Source organism: Adiantum capillus-veneris, chromosome 17 (genome assembly GCF_014529385.1).
Source record: "Adiantum capillus-veneris isolate H3 chromosome 17, ASM1452938v2, whole genome shotgun sequence".
Classification (NCBI taxonomy): Eukaryota; Viridiplantae; Streptophyta; class Polypodiopsida; order Polypodiales; family Pteridaceae; genus Adiantum; species Adiantum capillus-veneris.
Genome location: NC_140947.1, coordinates 141,664,787 through 141,689,556, shown reverse-complemented (window position 1 = coordinate 141,689,556; position 24,770 = coordinate 141,664,787). Strand labels below are relative to the sequence as shown.

The 24,770-nt window shown below is 41.9% G+C and overlaps 1 protein-coding gene across 1 annotated transcript; it reads left to right on the top strand.

Moving 5' to 3' along the window:
• Window positions 1-22,586: 22,586 nt before the first annotated feature.
• On the top strand, window positions 22,587-24,485 carry LOC147438214 (large ribosomal subunit protein eL13z-like). Its single transcript, XM_086487516.1, has 5 exons — window positions 22,587-22,730; window positions 22,814-22,920; window positions 23,046-23,179; window positions 23,793-23,951; window positions 24,035-24,485. The coding sequence occupies exons 2-5, from the start codon at window positions 22,815-22,817 to the stop codon at window positions 24,254-24,256; spliced, it is 621 nt and encodes a 206-aa protein (XP_086343642.1). The 5' UTR covers window positions 22,587-22,730; window position 22,814; the 3' UTR covers window positions 24,257-24,485.
• Window positions 24,486-24,770: the final 285 nt, after the last annotated feature.

Sequence of the window (24,770 nt, the reverse complement as noted above, 5' to 3'; positions counted from 1 at the left end):
TTTTGGCAGAGCTCAAAGAGCCTAGTCTGCTTAGATTTTTGATTCGGGCTCATTTCGGCCTTCATTTCCACTACATGCAGTACTACACAGGCTATTTTGTCATTTTGTGGAGAAATTTTGTCAGTGCCGTTTTTTGCATAAGAGGTCCCTAATAGTCTTCTACCATTTGTGCTATATAGCACGTGTTGTTCCCACTTCGTTTCTCCTCTTTTTGAGTAGTTTTCACATCAGGTACATGCATTCGTCATGGCAAACAACAACACAGATGTGTTGAAGATGTTTGTTGCTGAGGACAGATTGGATGGGGACAATTACCCTATGTGGGCTTACATGATGCAACATGTTTCTTATGTCAAAGGGTGTCTGGAATATTGTGCAAGGCATTGATGTACGTCCTGGTTCTGAGGATGTAGGCAATGTTGAGAATGTTGCAGGTCTCGCTGCAAGGATTGTTGCTATTAGAGTCATTTTGCCTACGACAGAACAAGCTCGTTGGGATGTAAAGGATACTAGGCTCAAGCATTGATTGTGTTGTCTATGAAGCGCACTATTACTCCCCACATTCATTCAACAAAATCTACAAAACAAGCTTGGGATATTCTGGTTGGTCTTTATGCAAGTCGCACAATGAGGCTGAAATTGCATTGCTACATAAAGAGCTGGAATCGAAGATTATGCATGAGGCAGATGCTTTCCTTGTTGGTGTCAAGGATATCAATGAGCAACTTGTTTCTACAGACTGTTCTTGATGCCTTGCTAGACTCTTACGAGACTTTTGCTAGTACTTGGAGACTCATGACCCAAGGAAATCCTGAAGTTGTCAAGTTTGATGAGTTGTGCACATTGCTGTTGCAAGAGTCACTTTCCAAAAAAAAAAGGACTAGACAACATGTAGTTGAACATACCTTTATTGCTGCTAAAAGAAAAGGCGGTAACACTAATGCAGCCACTTATCATGGTTCTTTTGTATGAGTGGAAAATCACCTATTTCTAATGCTTTTGTTGGCAGCAATTCGTTTGGAAATTCTGGTGATAAGGGCACAAAGAAGATGTGTTGCCATTATTGTAAAGCTAATGATCACTTGATCAAGCAGTGTCCTAAGTTGAAGGCCAAAGAGGCAAAGAAGAAAGAGGGTGGTTCCACTGCACATGTTGGTTCCACTACAAATGCAACGATTGTTGAGTCTTCTATGGAAGGAGACTGTGATCCTGATGTTGATGCAGAATGGGATTTTAGTGTAGAGTGTACCTATAATCTTGTTGTCCATGATGCATGCATGTCAGTTGCTACAGCTTCACATGTGTGGTATTTTGACAGTGGTGCTACAAAGCACATTACCTCACATCGTGATTTGTTGAGTTTGTCCCTCATGGGAATTCAGTCACTTGTGCCAACAATGCCTCTTATCCGGTTCAAGGAGTTGAAAAGATTGTGCTTACTGCTGCAATGGCAGTTCTTTTACACTTGTTGATGCACTTTATGTACCTGAGATCAAGAAGAATCTTTTGTATGTATCTGCACTTGCTAGACTTGGCCTTGTAGTCAAATTTGTAGATGACAGATGTATTGTACATGATCTCAGTTTTGGTGATGAAATTGTTGCATCTGGCATTTTATGCCGTCGGCTGTATAATCTCACTTTGTATGACAAGTGTGGGCAAAATTTTGCAAATGCAGTTGTGGATTCAAAGGCTATTTTAGATGCAAAACTTTGGCATGCACATTTTGGTCATTTGAATTTTGCCAGTTTGCTGCATTTGCAAAAATTTGATATGGTTGCTTCTTTGCCACCTCTTGAAGCACCTGTCAAACATGTTTGTGAAGGTTGTATTTTGGGTAAGCTTGAATGTTCTAAATTTCCAAAGGATGGTGCAGTTAGGGCTACATGCAGGTTGCAGCTTGTGCATAATGATGTTTGTGGGTCCATGCAGACTCCGTCCTTGGGCAATTACCTTTACTTCATGACTTTCATTGATGATTATACCAAGCATGCATGGGTATTTCCGCTTAAAGCGAAGTACGAATTTTTTATGTGCTTCAAACAATTTCTGGCTATGGTTGAAAATGTCTCAAAATGTACTATGGACACCCTTCGCTCTGATCAGGGGGGGGAGTATATGTCTCATGAATTTAATGTATTTCCGGCTAGTCGTGGGATAAAACACCAATGTACAATGCTTTATATGCCTCAGCAAAATGGTGTTGCTGAGAAGAAAAACGGGTCACTTACGAAAATGGCACGATGTATGGTCAAAAGTCAAGCTTTGCCGCATTTGTTTTGGCTTGAGGCCATCATGCGTTCCACTTATGTACTTAGCAGGTGTCCTACAAAAGCTGTTCAGTCTATTACTCCATATGAAGCATGGCATGATAGAAAGCCTTCTATTGAGCACATGCGTGTTTTTGGTTGTTTGGCATATGCTTTGGTGCCACAAACACAACGCAAAAAATTGAATGACAAGGCTGTCAAATGTATTTTTGTTGGTTATAGTGCTGAAAGCAAAGGTATATCATCCGCAAACAAAGCGTATTCAGGTTTCACGAGATGTAGTGTTTGTGGAAGATTCTGGTCAGCCCTTGCTGTCATGTACTAGAGACAGTAATGTCAGCTCACAGGACCTTTATGACAATGTTGCCTCTTTTCAGTGGTGGAAGTTCAAATGTAAATTTCAATGAGGCAAATGTGCAGCCTATGGGGGTTTTTGAAAATGTTGTAGATCAGCCTATTACTGATGCAGATGTACATGATGTACTTGATGAGAAAAGGGCTGAAAATGAGCAGACTAGAGGTATGCCTAAATGGCTGGTGCATACTTTGCGTGGCAGTAAATTGGATGCACCTTTGTCTAGTCGCACTCGTTCACGCTCTCACCATGCATCTTATGCATCATATTGTTATGCTTTGGGTGTGTCTAGCTTACACGATGTTGAGGAACCTCTATCTTTTGATGAAACACAGAATTTCGGGAATTGGATGGCTGCCATGCAATCAAAATATGATGCACTTATAGAATATGACACATGGAATTTATGTGATTTGCCTCTTGGCAAAAAGGCCATTGATACAAAGTGGGTTTACAAGTTGAAACGCAAGCTAGATGGTGAGATTGATTGCTATAAGGTTCAACTTGTTGCAAAGGGTTATGCACAGCAAAAAGGCATAGATTATGAAGAGACTTTTGCTCCCACTTGTCGTATGACTAACTGTGTGTTTTCTATGTGCATTGGCAGCTCATTTTGGTTGGAATGTACATCAATCAGACATTGTTACTGCTTTCTTAATATTTGAGGAAGTTTATGTGACGCAGCCTCGTGGTTTTGTCAAAAAAGGACAAGAGGATAAGGTGTGCAAATGTAACAAAGCTTTGTATGGGTTGAAGCAATCCCCTTGTGCTTGGTATGAGAAGGCTGATGCTTATTTGGTCAAACAAGGCTGTCATAACAATCCAACAAAAAGCACATTGTACATGTAAAGTGTGAGAATGATGTACTTCTCATTGTGGTTATTTATGTAAAGGATTTGGACCAAATGAGAGACATATTGCTGAAATTAAGGCTGATTTGAATGCTACTTTCAAGATGTAAGATTTGGGGTTGTTGCATCATTACTTGGATATACAGTTTAAGCAGTGTGATGGTGGTATTTCCTTGTGTTAGAAAAGTTACATAGAGACATTGATATGTAAGTTTGGACTTGAGGATTGCAAACCTATTGCCACTCCCATGGAAACAGGTATAAAATTGAGTCTTCGTGATGCTGGTAATCCTGTAGATGTCACTCTTTACCAAACTGCTGTTGGATGCCTCATTTATGTATGCAACACAAGGCCGGATATTCAGTTTGTAATCTCACAGGTCAGCACATTTATGCATAGCCTAGGGTCTAAGCATTGTCAAGCTGTCAAGAGGATTTTCTGCTACTTTAGTGGCACTTTACATCTTGGCTCGTTTTATCCCAAGGAGGGATCATTACCGCCAGACTTACATGCTTTTTCGGACTGAGATTGGGCTGGTTGTTTTGATACACGAGTGTCCACAAGTGTTTCATGCTTGGCAGCTCATGCATATCATGGTTGAGCAAGAAGAAACTTATTGTGGACACTTCCAGTTATGAGGCTGAGTACAGGGCAGTCTTCACAGCAACGGTTGAGTGTGTATGGCTCAAATGCCTTATAGTTGATTTGGGTGTTGGACAGGACACTACCAACACTATCTACACTGACAATTAGAGCGCATTGGCAGTTGCGAGGAACCCAATTTTTCATGCTCGCACAAAGCACATTGAGGTGCATTACCACTATGTCAGGGAGAGGCTCTCAGTAGGAGAGATCAACTTGGCTTATGTGCCAACACAGGACAACCTTGCAAATCTTTTCACAAACACATTGTCTCGTGAGAAGTTCGAAGCTTTCCGTAAAGCTTTGGGCTTACTCCCTTTTGTGGACTGATCATGTCCTCAGAGCATGGCACTTCCCTTTACTCTATGTGCCAGCTCTCGTTTAGCGCATCACTCCAAGGGGGATTTGTTATCATATACGTGTGGTAGTGATGTGTGTGAACACACTTAGGACCGCCGGGGCATTTTTTTCCTCTTTAGGAGGTTTTTCCCCCCGTGCATTGTATATACGCCCATCATTCTAGGGCTATCTATCTTTCCATTGCACACTAAGTAATATACTCTCTGCTGTGTGCCTTGAGCTTCCTTTGTCTTCTCCAAGCTGTGTGTGTTTTCCTGCAACCCTAATTCCAACAGTCTGTTCCAAAATAAAACTTTCTTATCATCATCATCAAGTGTTACGTTAAGTGTAGCTAGCTATTGAAATAGTAGGCTTAAAACCTCAAAATGCTTTTTGGGAGTGTCTAATTGATACTGCAAGCTGTATACTTACGTCTTATGAAACGACTTGGATTTGTTGATGGTACCTCCAAAGGTGGTTTCAAGAATTTTCCATACTTGTTTTGCCATCTTGCTAAGATATAGGAGAAGAAGATAATTGTTGCGTAAACACAAATCAATGAGTGCCAAAGCGGACTCATTCTTCTCAATCCATTGAGAATGTTGATTGGCTTCGCCTCAAACTTGTTTGGCTCTTTGATTTCAACCATCGTCCTAATCCTTCTCGCATCATCAGTTGCTGGATCTTTTTCTTTTATAAGGAGAATCCAATGTTGGAATTTTTTTTGATGTTAATGCCATACTTGGAAAGCCAATGGTGGCCATGTTGAGCAAGCACTCGTGACAATGTCCTCTTAAGACTTGAAAAAACTATTTACTGGGTGATAAATTGAACTTTTAAGGTCTCTATAACACAACCAAAGAGAGAAACACACATTACAGAAGCAAATTATGGTTATGTGTATATGCACCTGAAGCACAATATGGAAGCATTAAAGCTTTGCATCTCTACCCGGATGGGGGCACATGAGGCCGGGGGCAAAGGGCCATGTGTAATAGGTGTTGAAAGATAGCTAGCTAGAAGTGCAAGTTGAACATGCATCAGCCGAATGTCCTGCACAAGGAGAACGGAAAGCTCAAGGCTCTAGGGAATGGTGTCCCCCTTGATTGGAACACCCTTGAGGGATTAATTTAGAGAGTCGAGCTTCAAGCTCTCAAGTTATGGTTGCGGCAACACTCATGCTTACTACAGAAGATGAAAAAACGCCATGCTTTCAACAGTCAAAGCCTTTAAAAAAGGCTATGAATTCAAGTGGGGGCATGATACTTGAGAAACTAGTAATCTAACCATTGTCTGTTTTGGATAAATTGCCCCCTAATTTTGGCCATGTAGATGGATATGATAACTCCCTAATTTAAGAAGATTTAGAAGCATGAATAGTATGTAAATATTGTCAAGATTTAAAAATAAGGATCTACATTGTAAATCCTACTCTAATACCATGTTGGGAATGCGCACGCGCACGCACGCACACACACACACACACACACACACACACACACACACAGAGAGAGAGAGAGAGAGAGAGAGAGAGAGAGAGAGAGAGAGAGAGAGAGAGAGAGAGAGAGAGAGAGAGAGAGAGAGAGAGAGAGAGAGAGAGAGAGAGAACTCGACCTAAGACAATGAGCAACACCAAATCATAACAACTAGAAGAGACATAAAAATGTACATTGGTGGTGGCTCCTTGTGTAGGATCTCCCTCTTACTAAAAAAACATTACCACCTTTAGAAGAATGACCACTTTTACAATTCATTTCCTTGGTAAGCAAAGAGCTAGCAATGTCAATGTCTTTAACTCGTTTACTATAACAGTATCACCAATTGCCATCTTGAAAGTATCCCATTTCTCTAGCATAATAGTGAGCAAGAACATAAGTTTTAGTGGATCACCATGGAACCTTTGTGCTAACAAATGACTCAAGATAGAATCAAACTCGCATATAATTAGACACTAATGTCCCTTCTTTCATCCAACAATCTACAAGCTTCACTAGTCATAAACTTGAGAAGCAACACTTTGCTTGTCATACAAATTTACAACTTGGTCCACAAAGCAAATGCACCATCTTCTACTTCTTCAACATAATTGAAGTAAATAGATTTTGATATAAAAATTATAATCATAGACTTTGCTAGCTCATTAAGATTTTCTCATTCCTCTACATCCATATTCTCATGCTTTACACCCTTTAGCTTAATTGGCTTAATCTTCTTCTTTGCATTAACACATCCCAAATTTGCTTCTTTCCATTACGAGAAGTTACTTCCATCGGACTTTCAATCTTAAAGATGGTACTCTCTAATGACGAAGAAACCATAAGAACTAATACATCACAAACAAGATGTCTAGGCAAGTCTTGGTAGAGTTTTGACAGTATTTAATTAATTTGGCATAAATCTCAAAGAACAATATCCATACCAATGTACCTAACCTTGAGCACAAACTGAATCAACTATGTCAAATCAACTCGATTGTCAAGCACTTAGTCCCATTGATACATATCCTATGGCAAGGCTATGTTAGGGAAGCTATAGCAACCTAATCCTCCTTGTAGTGATAACCCAACCGTGATGCTTGGCTTTAAAAAAACTCATCACAACCATGACAAAAGGCTAAGGAGGGCAATATGGAAGCAGTAAAGCTTTCGAGCACTACACTGGTGGGGGCACGTGAGGCTCATGGCAAAGGGCCATGTGTAATGGGCACCGAAAGGCACTCAACTAATAGTGCAAGTTGAACGTGCAACAATTGGATGAATTGGGCAAGGAGAAGGGAGAGGTCAAGGCTCTAGGGAAGGGTGCTCCCCCTTGATTGGAACACCCTTGAGGGCTCGATATAGAGAGTCGAGCTTCAAACTCTCAGGCTATGGTTGCAAAAGCTCTCATGCTTACTACAAAAGATGAAAAATCTCCATGCTTTCAATAGTCGAAGCCTTTAAGAAAGGCTCCCAATTATAATTGGGGCATGACAACATTGCTTGAGTAACCAATAATCTACCCATAGTCCAATTTGGATAAATTATCCCATAATTTTGGCCACATAGATGCATAGGATATACTTCCCTAATTCTATAATATTTAAAGCATGAATAATATGTAAACAATGTCAAGCTTTAAAATAAGGATCTACTAAATTGTAAATCCTGCTCTAATACCATGTTGGGAATTTGGGGGGGGGGGGGGGGGGGGGGGGGGGGGGGGGGGGGGGGGGAGAGAGAGAGAGCTATACCCAAGACAACGAGCAACATCGAATCATAATGACTAGAAGAGACATAAAAATGCACATTGGTGGTGGCTTGTATAGCCCCAATGATGCGCATATGACATCACTAATTAAAGTTCCAAGTCAGGAATATAACCAAAGTGAAAGAGTACTTTTATTCCCTTTTCACTTATTCGTCCTTTGGTGATGCCACAATGAGGTATTGTTGAACAAGAAATCATTATCAAAACTAGAGGCAAGCGGCAGGGCATCACCATTCAAAGACTCAATGCTCATAGTATTGACTTCGTCTATCTTATTACTCTTGTTCTCCTTGAATTTATTATTATCTTGCTTTTATCCTTTCCTTTCTATCCATATTTCTATTTTTAACAATCTTTCTTAACATGGCCTTTCTTCCAATAGTGGTAATATTCCATATCCTTGCAAGTACAAGACTTGCTTCTTCATTTACTTCTTTCAACAGATTTCTCCTTGCGTAGGATCTCGCTCTCAATGAAAAAGCATTACCACTTTTAGAAGTATGACCACTCTTACAATTCATTTCCTCTGTAAGCAAAGAACTAGCGATGGTTAGTCTCTTTGACTCGTCAATTGTAACAATATCACCCATTGCATTCTTGAAAGTATCCCATCTCTCTGGCAAAGTATTAAGCAAGAACATAGTGTTCAATGGATCACCAATGGAACCTTTATGATGCCAACAACTGACTCGAGATAGAATCAAACTCGTTCATATGACTAGACACTAATGTCCCTTCTTTCATACAACAATCTACAAGCTTCACTAGTCAATAAACTTGAGAAGCAACACTTTGCTTATCATACAAATTGCAAAAATCAATCCATAAAGCAAATGTACCATCTTCTACTTCCTCAACATAATTGAAGTAAATAGATTTTGACAAAAAAATGCTCATCATAGCTTTGCTAGCTCACCAAGCTCTTCTCATTCCTCTGCATCCATATTCTCATGCTTTACACCCTTTAGCTTAATTCGCTTAATCTACTTCTTTGCACTAACACATCCCAAATTTGCTTCTTTTCAATGTGAGAAGTTACATTCATCAGACTTTCCAATGTTAAAGACGATACTCTATAATGACAAAGAAGCCATAAATACTAATAAATCACAAACAAGATGTCTAAGCAAATTTTGTTAGAGTCTTGACTATATTTAATTATTTTGTCATAAATCTCACAACAAAGTAGCCATAACAATGTACCAGAATTTGAGCATAAACTGAATCAACTGTTAACCCTCACTGACACCCTATCACCTCCGACGGACGCATATTATTTATTTGATTGTGTCATGGACCGGGCTTGTCGGTCCAATAGGTGTGTAGGTGATCGCCGATGAGAGGTGCACCACTTATCTTATTTTTACAGTAGCTTTGCAATGACCCACCACAGTAGGCACCCATGTGTGAATGGGCCAAACTCTTATAAAAGGTCCATTTGACCTAAAAATCCTCATTCTTTGAGGTGTAAGCTAAGAAGTGCTCTTGCTCCTTCTCCTTTGTGTATGTGCGTGTGTATGATGAAGAGAGAGAGAGAGAGAGAGAGAGAGAGAGAGAGAGAGAGAGAGAGTGATCGAGCATTGCGATGACATTAGCGGCGGCGAGGCGGTAGAGCGCGGCATCGGCGACAGCTCCTTCTTCTTCGTAGCACAGGATCCTTCACGACGGAAGCATTGAGAGGTGAGTGACACACCATTGTTTGTTAAGCTTGCTAGGACTCTCTAGCTGTGTGTTTGCAGCCTTTCAAGCCTTGCACACAGTGCACATGCAAGTTCCCAGCCTTCGACACGTACGACAACCCGTGCAATTTTGGCGCCACTGTCGGGGACAACCTTGCATTAAGCTTGAGGAGCACTCAGTGCTACCTCTGGAAGCCTTTCTTCCATCTGTTTTTCTTCTTTTTGTTGAGTTCTATGAGAACTGTTAAGTGGCTGCAATGGGCAGATGAGGAGGTTTTTGTCAGATTTTGTTAGTGGCTGTAAGCTCTGTTAGTGCTGCATTGTACTTGTTTTTGTTAGTTTTGCAAGATTTGTATTGTGCAGGTGTTAGTAGAGTTGTTAGTGAGTGTAGACACTGAGAAGTAGAGTAGATAGTGAGCAACATAGTTGACTGTGTGTGAGTGTCCAATTTTGTGTTAGACAATTAATTAGATGCAAGGAGGTTAACACATAGCTCCTAGGAGCTGTTGTGTGGGCGTGGGAGGCCAACGTCCAAGCGGCCACATTATCCTCAAGAAAAACTTTTGTTGAAATTAAAAAAAATGCTCTGGAATATTGAGACCAAAAATAATTTTGAAAATTAAATTTAAAAAACCTTATCCTAAAAGGAAGGGATCGAAATCATTTCCTCGAGCCGCGAGCCTAGGCCCTGGCCTCAGTCTTATGATATACTACTCACACTACCTTATATATAAAGACTAGGATCTCAAGTGAAGGGAGGGCATGTGGGACAAGTTCCTCAAGTCCTCCACCATCCCCTTCACACTCACCCTTTGGACTTACTAATTCTAGCCATCTCCTCACCTAGGAAAAGACTAGTTTTAGGATTCAGAGGGCTCTGCGTAACCGAATCAGGGACTATAAAGCACGGCACATCCCCCTAGCCAAGACACTCGTTTTGAGCTATCGCACGCTATATTCCGTGGCTCGGTTAAAAAAAGGGACCAAAAATTCAAAAAAAAAGGGTTGTAAACACCTAAAAAACTAGGTGAGCGGCCTTTTACGGGTACTCACCAATACTTCTAGAGTGTTGAGGTCACATGCACCTATGCTCTAGTCGTGTGCTAGAGGACGAGCACATCGAGAGTGTCTCCATTTACGCGGGCACTCATTATTCCTCTACCTTAGGCTCTAGGCCCTCATCAGTGAGAACCCAAGGGAATACCACTCAGGACCCGCATATTGCGTCCAGTGACTCTTCCTCTGACTACGACGTCATGGAGGGTTACCCAATGCCTAACCCTGATAGCTCAAGCTAAGACATGCATGCCATGGGCCCACGGTCCGCGCCGAGCGTGCTTAGCCGCTTGAAGGAAACCTTTAGTAGAGCCATTCGCTCCAACATGGAGCTAACAATGTAAATGAGGGGGTGGGGAAGTAAATTCGCCATTAAAGACCAACGTAGATCCCATGCTCCTCGAGAGTGTGCACGTGAATACTCCATTCACTGCACCCCCTGACTCTTCAGAGCTATTCCTCTTCGAGGATATATTACCTGATGGTAGAAGCCTTGCCAAAGTGCAAGAGGTTGAGCGGTATATCATTGCGGCTAGGGAAAAGGAAATCGAGAGCTTACGTAAGGCAGAGCAACGAAGAGAGTTAAAAGCAAAAGCCCCTATGTCAATATCCTTGCTAAGAGAGCAATCAAGTGCTCTTGAATTAGCGGCCACTAAGGGTCAACCCATAGAGAGCCACATTTCATCCCTAAATGAGAAATGGGAGTACGTACTACAAACGAAAGCTCTAACTAACCTATACAAAGGTCACACCTATCACATGGGTTGGTTAGATGTCCTACAATCCATAACGGGTGCTACTAGTGTAGAGGATCAACAACGAAGAGTTTGTGAGGTCATCCATAGGGTTATTGAGTTAGAGAGACACAACCAGGGGATCCACATGCCTTCAACGGGTCTCTTGAGATTCTTGGATACAGGAAAGCTAAACAACTAGCCTTATCGCAAATGGAGACTCCCTCGGTAAGTCCGATGGATTCTCCATATGTTGTTTCGCCAGAGGTCTCAATGCAATATGAGCCCACAAGTGATAGCTTTACCTTTCCAAGTCTAACTCATCTTTTCCTTGATGACACCACGACTACCATGCCTACCCCAATGATGGGCATGCCAAGAAACACGCCATGGACCTCATTTGTTAGTAAAGCACCGCTACATGATAGCTCAATGCATGCAACAGTACCTACAAGTGTGTCCCAATCGTATACACCTATAGGTCCTCGCACTCATGTAGCTCCTACCCTTCCCATTGTTTCAACAACCTATGCTTCACAACCACAACACACAAGCTCTTATTTGAATGGGACCAACCGGCTAGCATTAGCACGTCACATCCGATGTCTGTTATGCCTAGAGCCACACATATGAACTTTGGACTGCCACATGGCACAACACCGTACCAAACTTGGAATCCAAGGGCTTCCTATGCGCCAAGCCCAATGCCAATACCTACTCCACATGTAGTCTCTGGAGTGCCTTCACCCATGGTGCCTGCTCACTTAGGTGACTTGGTAACATTTGCTCAAGCTATCAGTCGATCTATTGCTGAGAATATGCGTAACACGCCTGATAGAGAGCCTAGAAGTAAGGTAGTAAAAATAGCCAAGCTACACAAAAATTTAGTGGAGACGGGGATGTGAGAAAGCATATCGAAGTGTTTGAACAAATATGTGATTCTCTAGGAGAACTCAATGACTTGCATAAGAGCAATGCTTTAAGCCTAACCTTAAGTGGGAAGGCTAGGGATTGGTATAGAACACTAAGGGTGGAAGAAAAAATGATTTACCCTACCCTTAGGAGACTGTCCTTGAAAGAATACATACGAGAGGGAGTGCTTTAGGGTGTAGCATCTCAGCTCCAGAAAGCCCAACGAGAGGAAGGAGAGTCGGTGAGAGACTTTATTAGTCGCTTGAAGCATTTGAATTCTCATTGTAATCCAAATGAGCCCTTCAATAATAATCAATATCTTGATATATTCATTAGGGGATTACGACATGAGGAAATCTACAATGGACTAGTCATTAGAGGTATTACCACTTGGGAAGCAGTCACCACCAATGCTATCCAATTAAAGGATAATTTAATGATTCAAGGAGAAAGATTGTCTGTTGAGCCTAAATCTACTAGCTCGCAAGCATCGGGGCATCAACCAATGACCCTAAAGCCTACTGCTAAGGAGCCAAAGATATCTGAGATGACTTTAGCAGATCTCACCAAGGCCATTCAAGAGAGTCTTAGAGACAATCGTGCTCCACAAAACAATCATATGTATCCAAGAAGGGAGCAACAATGGTGCTCAGTATGCTATGGTTCGCATAGTACCAGTGAATGCCCTACTTTTAGAGTAAAATTCAATGGAATTTGCAATGCTTGTGGGAGATATGGTCATCAAGCTAAGGATTGCATAGTATTTAAGCGTGCGATGACCAATAGACCAACCTTAGCATGGACAGACACACCTTAAGTGCTTGCATTGATGTTGGCCCCACCTCTTGAACAAACGTCACAACACATGGTCCCTAGGGCCCAAAATGTTGTTCAAACAACACCCTTACCAGCTCCAGTGCTAGGACCGCAACCACCACATCCGAGAATCACTTTTGTGAATCAAGTGAGTTGTGAGTCATCTATTGCTTGTTTGGAAGGCTGTGAGGAAGATATAGACCCTAATATTGCCTATGGGATTGATGCACTTGAAGAAAGTCCACAATACTACATGGATGACTATTGGGGACAACTCAAACCTATCTATCAAGTAGCTGCTCTTGTTGCAAGAGGCCAAAATATCAATTACATTGCCAAGAGACCACCCCTTCAATGCTATGAGTGTGGAGGCCCACATCATTTAGCCGCGTGTCCTATTAGGCTACAAAAGAATGCTACATTAATGCAAACCAATCAAGTGAGCATGTCTACAATGCCGATACTCACGTATAACCGATGTGGCATAGATCATTTGATTGCCCAATGTCCGAATAATCCAAATGTGCCGAAGATCACCATTAAACTTGATTGAGGTTGCCGAGGAGTCATCACAAGGTACACAATAAATGTACTCACATGATCGATGCTCCAAAAACAAAATTACAGTCTTGAGAAAAGAGACACGACATCAATTGCCCAATTTCAGAATAAGAAGAAAACATGAAGGAAGAGATCGCAAAAACCAGTGAATTCAGACCCCATTTCAAAGACCAACATAGGGACTAATGATGACCCCGTATATATGAACGACGCTGAAGAGGATTCTGATTCATGTGAAACCATGGAGACCAAAATGACCACTAGGAAAGAAACCAACAAGGAAAATCGTCATGAGCCACAATGGCTAGGACCCAAGAAGAAGATATGAACTTACCCAAACCCTACAGAGGAATTCAAGTGAGTCAAGCAATTAAGGAGTTTGGTAGAAGATACCCAAGGGATCTAAAGCCAACACATAGGCAGATCCAGATTACAGACACAGTGTTCCCTACGCAACAACAACCTCACAAAGTCCATAGAACCCTAGCCAAACCTAGTGTCATCCACGAAGAAAATGACTTAAAGTCATGGGAAAGTGGGCGTACTCACTTCTTGTTGGAAAGAATGTTTACAGAGGGACTCCCTGACCCTATCGAAGAAATGGAGACCCGTCTTCCCCACGTCAAGGGATTGAAGCCCAAAAGGTTCCGTTAAATATTGTCAAATTGATGGATTTCATGGCTTCAGAAGTTAGAACCACCATCATGTCCAAACTATTTGGAGACCCCGAGCTATTCTTAGCTCTTCGAGCTTTCCTCAATGGAGAACTAAAAGTCGGGCTACCACAATTTGCACAGATGGGTGGAGCTAGGGAGATGCCAATAGAGGAGGAACACTTAGATCCACAACCCAACCTAGATGAGAACTCTGTTGTAGAAATACCCGTTAACAAGTTGGGACAATACATTGAGGCCGATGAATCCAATGCAACCATACCAATCACTACCAAGGGATTAACTGTAAAGGAAATCCTTGATGGTGGCGCTTTTGTTAGCATTGTGACTAAAAATTGATGGGAAACTATGGCCCTCACCTTGGGACCACAACCATAGTAGTAAAGATGGCTAATGTCTATTTTTAAACCTATTGGGATGCTAGAAGATTTCAAGATCAAGGTATTTGGACATAGCATAAAAAATACCTTCATTGTTATGGATTTCTCCAAGCACACTATGACATCTGAGATGATCTTAGGACGTCCTTTCATGAGGGAAGCAAAACTGGTGCATGACTAGTCTAAAAACCATGTCTACTTGCATTTCCAAGATTCTGTCATTCAAGTGGATATTGTAAATGGTCGAGCACATCTAGGAAATATATTTATAATTGATCATAGATCTGACACCACAGTTCACTTGGCCCCATTTCAATATTGTTACATGTGTAAAGTGGACACGAATGTTGGGGAAGATTCTCCTTATATGGATGTCCTACCTGGGATGACTGAGTCTGACAATGTGGATTGGGTCCACCTAGCAGCAACCATAGACACTTGGGGAAATAGGGGGACAACCTGGGTAACACTTGAGGGGATGAAATGCCACCACTCGTGCCTTTATATATGATAGAAGCGATGCATATAGCTTTCGATGACCTACCAAGTGAAGGCTTGATTGTAATTGGAACTAGTAGCACCTCACAAGACTATAGCCTACACGATTCGGGGTCAAAATCATCAATTGAAATCGACTTTGAGGATGAAGAATCCGAGTTAAATCTTAGTGCAAATGTGCGGACAAACCATTCAGGGCCCGACCGTACCCTAGATGACAATCTATCCAAGAGAGCAGAAGACACGAGTAGTGATTCATCTAGTGACTCTTCACTAGAGATCGGTCGTAATAAAAAATTAGACAAGAAGAGTAAGAGATATAAGAGGCAACGTTATCGAGCAAATGTGCGTGCTAGAATAAATGAAAAGAAATCTACAGCAGAATGGCTTAATTATATAGGGGCATGTGATGCTCATCGAAAGCTGGAAGATAACTAGGGTGAATACCTTAAAAGCGTCATGTGGTGTAGTCCCAACCCATTGACATTGCACAGCTAGAGGCTACAAACAAGCCAAAGTTGAGCCGTACCGTAAAGAGACGACAAAATCGAGAGTTAGCTCAACAACAAAAGGAAGCGGAAGTGAAATCAAAGTCCACAGAAAAACAAGACCCCACAGACTTACACCATGCACCTGATTATTTAAAATCCTACACCACGGAGGAGCATAAGGTTGTCCATACAAAGACTAAAAGAAAACCTATCGATGAAAGCAATGGAGTTTACGATGGTCCAACAATAGTTAAGGAAATAGAGTTAGCAGACCCAGGTGAGGAGTCCAAACCTATCTTCATTACCCAAGATCTGACAGAGACTGAGGAGTATGTACTTAAAGAACTTCTCAAGGAATTCAAGGATATATTTTCTTGGACATATCATGATATGAAAGGTGTTCCACCTTTTGTGGTGCAACACACAATCCCCATGAATAGCATGGCTAAACTAGTTCAACAACGACCCTACCCAATGAATCCTAAGTATGCAAAGATCGTTCAAGAAGAGATTGAAAAGCTTGTGAAATGCGGATTCATATACCCTATTGAGCACTCAGAATGGGCGTCTTTAATAGTTATTGTGCCGAAAAAGAATGGAAAACTCAGAATTTGCGTGGATCTCAAGAAGGTCAATGCCACCACTAGGAGGGACCATTACCCCTTGCCATATTCAAAACATGTGCTTGAAAGTGTTGCAGGGAAGGAAGCTTATAGCTTTTTAGATGGATACTCTAGCTACAATCAAATCACAATTGGGCTAGAGGACCAAGCTAGAACAGCCTTTATAACCGAATTTGGAGTGTTCGTATTTCGTGTTGTGGCTTTTGGCTTAACCAATGCTCCTGCTACCTTTCAAAGATTAATAAACACTGCTTTTAGAGAATATTTGAGGGAGTTTTGCGAAGCTTTGTTACTATGAACTTTGTGTTTATGCCTCTTGGAAAGAAAATCTATCATGTTTACGAAAAGTGTTTGAGAAGTGCAGATTGTATCGCATCTCCTTAAACCCTTTCAAATGTCAATTTTGGGTTAAAGGAGTCATTTTAGGGCATAGAGTGTCCAAAAATGGGATTTCCACATATGAGAGCAAAATTAAAGCCATTACTGATTTGCCACCTCCTACAAACTATAAAGAAGTTCAAAGATTCATGGACCATGTTGGTTATTACCGGCGGTTTTTTTAAAACTTTGCCAAGATAGCTCGTCCTTTGTACAAGCTTCTTATTGAGTTCCACTGGACTGCAAGTCATTAAAAAAGACCTTGACAAGTGCTCCCATTTTACGAGTGCTCGATTGGAATATAATTTTCCATGTGCACATTAATGCATCAAACTTTGCTATTGGGTGTGTTCTAGCTCAACCAGGAAAACATAAGTTGGACTACCCCATTAGCTTTGCAAGTCGTCAATTGAATGATGCCGAGAGAAACTACACCACTATAGAGCGGGAAGGTTTAGCTATGATTTACGCAGTGAAGAAATTTCGCTACTACCTTCTTGCCAACAAGTTTGTTTTCTATGTGGATCATCAAGCCTTGTTGTATCTAGTAAATAAACCTTGTTCCACGGGAAGAATTACACGATGGTTGTTAATTCTCCTTGAGTTTGATTTTACCGTTGTGTTGAGACCTGGTAAAAGACATGTCATGGCGGATCATTTGCTCGCATACCCAATGGTGAAGCCCCTACTGGAGTCGATGATGAATTGCCCGATACTTCCTTAATTCCAGCTGAGACCATGTCTGAATGGATTGAGAAAATTGTGAACTTTCTAGTTAGTGGTTTTCCACCCAAAGAGCTTCGTAAGGATATAGTTTGAAAACTGCTAAAAGAATGTGAACCTTATTCTGTCATTGCAAGAACTCTCTACAAGCTAGGGAAGGACGATATTCTTAGACATTGTGACCATCGTGAGGATGAGTATTTATACATACTGCAAGAAGCTCACATGGGTATAACCGGAGGACATTTCCCAGGGGAACTAACTGCTACAAAGGTGTTGCAAACAATCAAGCTATTGGTGGCCTACCTTATTCGACGATGCATTACTTTTTGCAAAAGGATGTGGTGAATGCCAATGTTACAAGATCACACAACACAAGGATAAGATGCCCTTACATCCTGTTAAAGTGACTCAACCATTTGAAAAATGGGGTTTAGACTTCATAGGCCCAATTAGTCCGGCAGCTCGTAGCACTCAATCTCGATATATTATCGTTGCCACTGACTATGTGACAAAGTCAGCAAAAGCCAAGGCGACACATAAGGATGATGCCAGGTCAACTGCTAAGTTTCTCTTTGAGAAAATTATTACAAGATTTGGTTGTCCCTTTGAGATTGTGAGTGACAATGGCACTCATTTTATAAATCGAATGATAAAAGAACTCACTACCAACTTCATGATAGCTCACCATAAGTCCACACCTTATTATCCACAAGCAAATGGCCAAGTTGAGAGTACCAACAACACCTTAATTTCTATCTTTACCAAAAAGGTGGAAGCTCATCGCACAAATTGGGATTTGAAGCTGCCTTCAGCTCCATGGGCTTATCGTACTTCTTACAAAGTGGCTATTAATTGTACACCATTCAAAATGGTTTATGGCCAAGAAGAAGTTATGCCATGGGAGTTTGTAATTCCTAGTCTACCCGTGTAGCTTCACAAGAAGGTTGGGATGGTAACCCTTTAGTTGAGCATTTATATATCCTTGAGGTTAGACGAAGAAAGACAATTGGGTATGCAAAATGCACTCGTGGAGAAAGATAGGAGAAAGAAATGGTTTGACCGTCATCTAAAGGACAAAGATATCAATGTATGTGATAAAGTCCTTATGTATGGAGTGCGTAACGAGAAGAAAAAGTTGAAATATGTAGGAAAAGGGCCATATAGAGTATGCAAAATCACCCCACAAGGTACCGTTCGGGTCGAAACTCTTGATGGAGTAGAACCCATTGGATTCCTCAATGGGAGTAAAAGATATAGTGATCCTTTAAGCCAAGAGGAACTACGTACCATCTACATCGGGAAGGGGGGCATGTTAACCCTCACGGACACCCTATCACCTTCGACGGACGCATATTATTTATTTGATAGAGTCATGGAGCGGGCTTGTCGGTCCAATAGGTGTGTAGGTGATCATTGATGAGAGGCACACCACTTATCTTATGCAATGACCGGCCACTGTGGGGAGCCCATGTGTGAATGGACCAAACTCTTATAAAAGGTCCATTTGACGTAAAAATCCTTATTCTCTGAGGTGTAAGCTAAGAAATGCTCTTGCTCCATCTCTATCTCCTTTTCCTTCGTGTATGTGCGTGTGTATGCGAGAGAGAGAGAGAGAGAGAGAGAGAGAGAGAGAGAGAGAGAGAGAGAGAGAGAGAGAGAGAGAGAGAGAGAGAGAGAGAGAGCATTGTGAGACATTGGCGGTGGCAAGGCGGTAGAGCACGGCATCGACGGCGGCTCGATCTTCTTCATTCACAGCACAATATCCTTCATGACGGAAGCATTGAGAGGTGAGTGACACACCATTGTTCTGCACACAGTGCACATGCAAGTTCCCAGCCTTCGACACGTACGGCAACCCGTACATCAACTCAACCATCAAGCACTTAGTACATATCCTATGTCAAGGCTATGATAGGGAAGCTCCAACCACCTAATCCACCTTGTACTGGTAACCCAACCCTAATGCTTGGCTTAAAAAAACCTTATCACAATCGTCACAAAAGGCTAAGTAGACTCAAGACTAAAGACAATTGCCATGAATGATAAAATTGTGACCACACGTGCATACAATCCCCATACAATGTAGTATCCCTAAACTTTGTACATACACCTTGAAAGATACCACAAAAGTCTCCTAACATAGCATATGTGTATATGTGCATGATACACAATATGGAAGCATTAAAGCTTTGGAGCACTACCCAGATGGGGGCACATAAGGCTGGGGACAAAGGGTTGCATGGAATGGGTGTCGAAAGGTAGCCAATTAGAAGCGCAATTTGAACGTGCGATGGCTTGTGCAAGAAGGGGGAGCTCAAGGCTCTAGGGAAGGGTGCTCGCTCCCCCTTGATTGGAGCACCCTTGAGGGTTCAATATAGAGATTTGAGCTTCAAGCTCGTAGGCTATGGTTGCACCAACACTCATGCTTACTGCAAAAGATGAAAAATTACCATGCTTTCAATAGTCAAAGCCCTTGAGGCTCCCAACTCAAATTGGGGCATGACAACATTGCTTAAGCAACTAGTAATCTGCCCATGGTCCATTTTGGATGGATAATCCCCTATTTTTTGCCAAGTAGATAAATAGGATAACTCCCTAATTCAATATGATTCAAGAGCATGGATAACCTTAGGCAACAAGTCTAACCTTGTAGCAATCAATCTCACCATCTGGCTTATGTTTCAACTTGTAAACCCAATTTGTACCAAGGGCCGACATTTTTGCTAGAAAGCAAATCACATAAAGTCCATGTTTCATTCTCTATAAGTGCATCATATTTTGATTTCATTGTGCCCGTCTAATATTTTCAATTCTATGCTTCGTCAAAAGAAAGAGCTTCTTCTTCATCACATGAAATATAAAGATCCAAAGCATAATTAAACTCTGATGCATATAATGCATGGCAAAAACCTGAATGAGTACCACTAGACATATTTGCATCCAGTTTATTTTCATTCAAATTATGCACCAGTCAGTTTGGCATACCCCTACCCTCTTCATTCTCAACCATTTCCACATCACGTACATCATGTACATTTGCATTAGCGATAGGCTATCCAGTAACATTTTCAGAAAGCCTCATAGGTTGTATATTTACTTCATTGAAACTTACATTCAAGTTTCTACCATTAAAAAGAGGCAACAAAGTGTCATAAATGTCATGCGAGCTTACATTACTCTTTGTGGTACATGATAACAAAGGCTGAACAAAATCTTCCACGAATAAGATATCTTGTGAAACCAATATATGTTTTGTTTGCGGATGGTATAACCTCTAACCTTTGCTTTTAGGACTGTAACCTACAAAAATTCATTGACAACCTTTTTTGCAAAAAATTCAGCAAAGTCTCCTCTGTTTGGAGATCAAAATTTCAACGGAAACTCAACAAAATCATTGCAATGTCAATGAAAAAGAGTGTTGTTGGCAAACTAGAGGACTCGTGAGAAAAATCCGATAGAGTTTCCTTTGCACAGAGGTCAAATTGTCAAGCAAAACTAGCAAAAAACAACAAAGAGTGTTGACAAGTCATCGATTGGCACATACTACTAATTTTTTATATCAAAAGACTTCCAACTTGGCATCACAACACCTATACATGTCTCTACATGTCCTATGGCGAGGCCATGAGTGGGGATCTCCAACAACATAATCCACCTCACTGGGTAACCGAGCCCCCAGTGCTTGGCTTTGAGAAACGTCATGCAACAACCTGTACAAAAGTCTATGCAGATATGAGTAGCCACAGTCTTAGAAAGGACTCTTTCGAACAGTCTCAAAAACGATCCGGACTACCAAAACAAGCCAAAACCGGCTTCACAATGAGGTACACTTCACAATGAGGTACAATGGAAGTATCCGCATCGCAACGTACATCCAAAATATGAAACGATCACTGCAAAACTGGAGGACACACGCTCAAACATGCACTAGTGAGTATGCAAGCAAAATTATTGACTCAAGTGAGCTCTTTGTGGGGAGTAAAACGTTCTCAACATAGCATAAACACTCTCAAGTGTTAGTCACGTACGCATCCAAACTCCCACTAGAATTGTGATGGCTGCCATTGCCAAAGATGCTTGCAAGGTCTTCTATTTCCAGAGAACCTATCCCCGTGCAAAACTGTATCTGAAGCTATCTCTAAGAAGCCGTCACAACGGCTATGCATAAGCAATACCACAGAGAGCATACATCATGGCAAAACACATATATGGAAATCCAAAGTCTCTCTCATAAAATGCGTAGACACGTTGCTAATGGAAAACTATAATTTGCCTCTTTGTGTTGCTCTCTACAATGCTGTGGCTTTTGTTCTCCCCCCGAATTCCCACTATCTTCACAAAATTGTGACTTGTGCATGACTACTCCACGCACTCGGTAGATAATTCTTTTTGGGTTGTGTTTTCCTATGCCTTGGCTTCACAATGAAGCTATCCCCTCTTTGTGTGTGTGTGTGTGTGTGTGTGTGTGTGTGCGCGCGCGCGAGAGAGAGAGAGAGAGAGAGAGAGAGAGAGAGAGAGAGAGAGAGAGAGAGAGAGAGAGAGAGAGAGAGAGAGCTCTTATTATTCCCATGGAAGCTTCAATCTGCCCCTTCCTCTCTTCCTGTCTGTGTAGAAGTGTGCGTGCATGTGCGCAGTGGTTGCTTCACAACACATCTCGCATGCGCACACGCACGTGCACGCGTGCGTGCGCGTGTGTGTGTGTGTGTGTGTGAGAGAGAGAGAGAGAGAGAGAGAGAGAGAGAGAGAGAGAGAGAGAGAGAGAGAGAGAGAGAGAGAGAGAGAGAGAGAGAGAGAGAGAGAGAGAGAGAGAGAGAGAGAGCTCTTATTATTCCCATGGAAGCTTCAATCTCCCCCTTCCCCTCTTTGTGTCTGTGTAGAAGTGTGTGTGTGCATGTGTGTAGTGGTTGCTTCAAAACACGTCTCTTGTGTGAGTGCTTTGACCAGCCGAGAAGCGAAATAGCAGCAACAGTCAACCAAAGCAACCATGCACATAGTGGTGGTAGCAATTTCTTGGAGAGTGGCTCTCTCTCTCTTTCTCAGGGCGCGCACATGATGTGCGATCGTCCATTTCTCTCTCTCTCTCAAGGCAGGCCTCATGATTTTATCACTTGTGGAACTTTTATGTGTATTTATATTTATCATCTTAAAACAACACACACACCACACACACTCACCAATGTTCACAAAAAAACCTGTAAACAATTACAATGCACCTGCTAGGTTTTGATTTCTACCCGTAAAGTAAAAATTTACAATTTGGCAAAACTCCTAGTTTAGTTATAATTTTCTGAAAACCTGCAAAATATTGAAGAACCCGTGAATTTCAAAAGCCCTTTTTTCTATTTGTTTGGAAAAATGTTCTTTGGGAACAATGACACTCACACGGTCAGTCCGTTGAGGCCGTTCAGGTGTGAACTCTCAGGGCGTCTGATGTAACCCTAGTAATTCTCGAGTCCTTTACGCGCTAACAGGGCTGGCGGAAGTGAGCTTCGTAACAGGTGAGTTTTGGTTGCGGATCTAGAGCTTTGCGGTGGCAGCTTAGAGCTTTATTGGGCGATCTGTGGTTTTTTTGCACATGCAGAATGAAGCATAACAACGTTGTCCCGAATGGTCACTTCAAGAAGGACTGGCAGTCCTACGTGAGGACATGGTTCCATCAACCTGCAAGGAAGAAGCGCAGAAGGCTAGGTAGGATTGAGAGAGAGAGAGAGAGAGAGAGAGAGAGAGAGAGAGAGAGAGAGATTTGGGAAGTTTTCTCGACTGATACTACTGCAGCATTTTCTAAGTGTAGTATGCTGCATTTACCCTTTCAGCTCGTCAGAGAAAGGCTGTGCGGATTTTCCCGCGCCCCACTAGCGGACCGCTTCGTCCCGTTGTCCATTCACAGACTCTTAAATACAATATGAAGGTCAGGGCTGGCCGCGGCTTCACTTTGGAAGAGCTCAAGGTAATATTCTTTTCGAATGAGTTCAATCTGCGTAGCTGGCTATTTGATAAATTGAAGAATAGTCCAATTGATCGAAACCCGTAGTAGCGTGTTTGTGGGTTCCCCGTTTGCAGAGCGTGTCGATACAGCCCTGAAAGAAACTTCCATTCGCTACTGCTGTCCTCAGCTCAGCATTCCTAGGTGGATGAATAACTTAGATCTAAAAGGGTTCCACATTTGATACAGGCCTGAAAGGAACTTCCATTTGCTACTGTTGTCCTCAGCTCAGCATTCCTAGGTGGATGAATAACATAGATCTAAAAGGGTGTGATTTCTTTGGTTGCCCAAACAGTCTCTCACATTTAGCATGTATACTAAATCCTTACCGGTTGTCTGATTGCCTCTGGCGGTGATTTTCCACGAGTTCCAGCTGGTAGCAGTTTCATCTGATGATGTCATTTTGGACAGACAGCTGGTATAAAACATAGATCTAAAAGGGTGTTTGGTTGCCCAAACAGTCTCTCACATTTAGCATGTATACTAAATCCTTACCGGTTGTCTGATTGCCTCTGGCGGTGATTTTCCATGAGTTCCAGCTGGTAGCAGTTTCATCTGATGATGTCATTTTGGACAGACAGCTGGTATATCCAAGAAACTTGCCCCCACAATTGGCATCGCAGTTGATCATCGAAGGAAGAACCGCTGTTTAGAGAGTTTGCAAGCTAATGTGCAGCGCCTCCACACTTACAAAGCAAAGTTGATTGTTTTCCCAAGACGCTCTCGGAAATCAAAGGTTAGGGTTGTCCACTTTCGTCATTCGTCTTATGTATGGTCAATGACCCATCATAATTATATCAGCTGGTGGCTTGTTTGCAGGCTGGTGACTCTAGCCAGGTAGAGCTTGCCAATGTAATTCAGATTCAAGGCCCTGCTATTCCTATTGTCAGGGAGAAGCCTACTGTTGAGGTGGTTGCCATCACAGATGAGATGAAATCGAGCAAAGCCTATGGCAAGCTTCGGCTTGAGCGAATGAACAAACGGTTGGCTGGGAAACGCAAGAAGAGGGCCGCAGAAGCTGAAAAAGAGGAGAAGAAGTAGAGCTATTCAACAGTTCTGCTATTACATCTAGTGATTGGATGTTTTCGCATTCCCTTAAAAGCCAATCAAATTTTTGGTATGTAATAGAGAGTTAACTGCGAGTTTTACTGGGTCCAGAAACTTTGTTAGTTGAGTTTCTGGTAAAGACGGCCTGAGCAAGGAGGGTTTAATCCCACAGTGTATTCAGCTCTTTGAGTATTTTGAGTAAGTTCAAGCTCTTTAATGGCAAGGAGTGATTTTGAGTTCCTTTCCCCTGATAGAAGATACTCGTGCAGAGAGATTAGCAGGGTAACGAGACTCTCTGGAGATGTCAACAGATTCTGAGGCTTAAGAGACAAAACATCATGGTCTTGGTGTCAAGTAGGTGTTATGTGCCACTATGCACAAGAGGTTGCATCATTTGTGATGTGGCTATGTGACTTGCGAGTTACTTTACCTTCCTGCGTGTGTCAACTTGGGTTTTTGTGTAAAATATGAATCTAAGGTTGGGTTTAGATGAGGCAGCGGAAGGTGA

What these genes read in the sequence shown, in the direction of transcription:
- LOC147438214 (XM_086487516.1), top strand. Translation starts at nt 22,815, where the DNA reads ATGAAGCATAACAACGTTGTCCCGAATGGTCACTTCAAGAAGGACTGG. An exon ending in GAAGAAGCGCAGAAGGCTAG is followed by an intron (nt 22,921 to 23,045) that starts GTAGGATTGAGA and finishes TTACCCTTTCAG; the next exon opens with CTCGTCAGAGAAAGGCTGTG. An exon ending in TCACTTTGGAAGAGCTCAAG is followed by an intron (nt 23,180 to 23,792) that starts GTAATATTCTTT and finishes CATTTTGGACAG; the next exon opens with ACAGCTGGTATATCCAAGAA.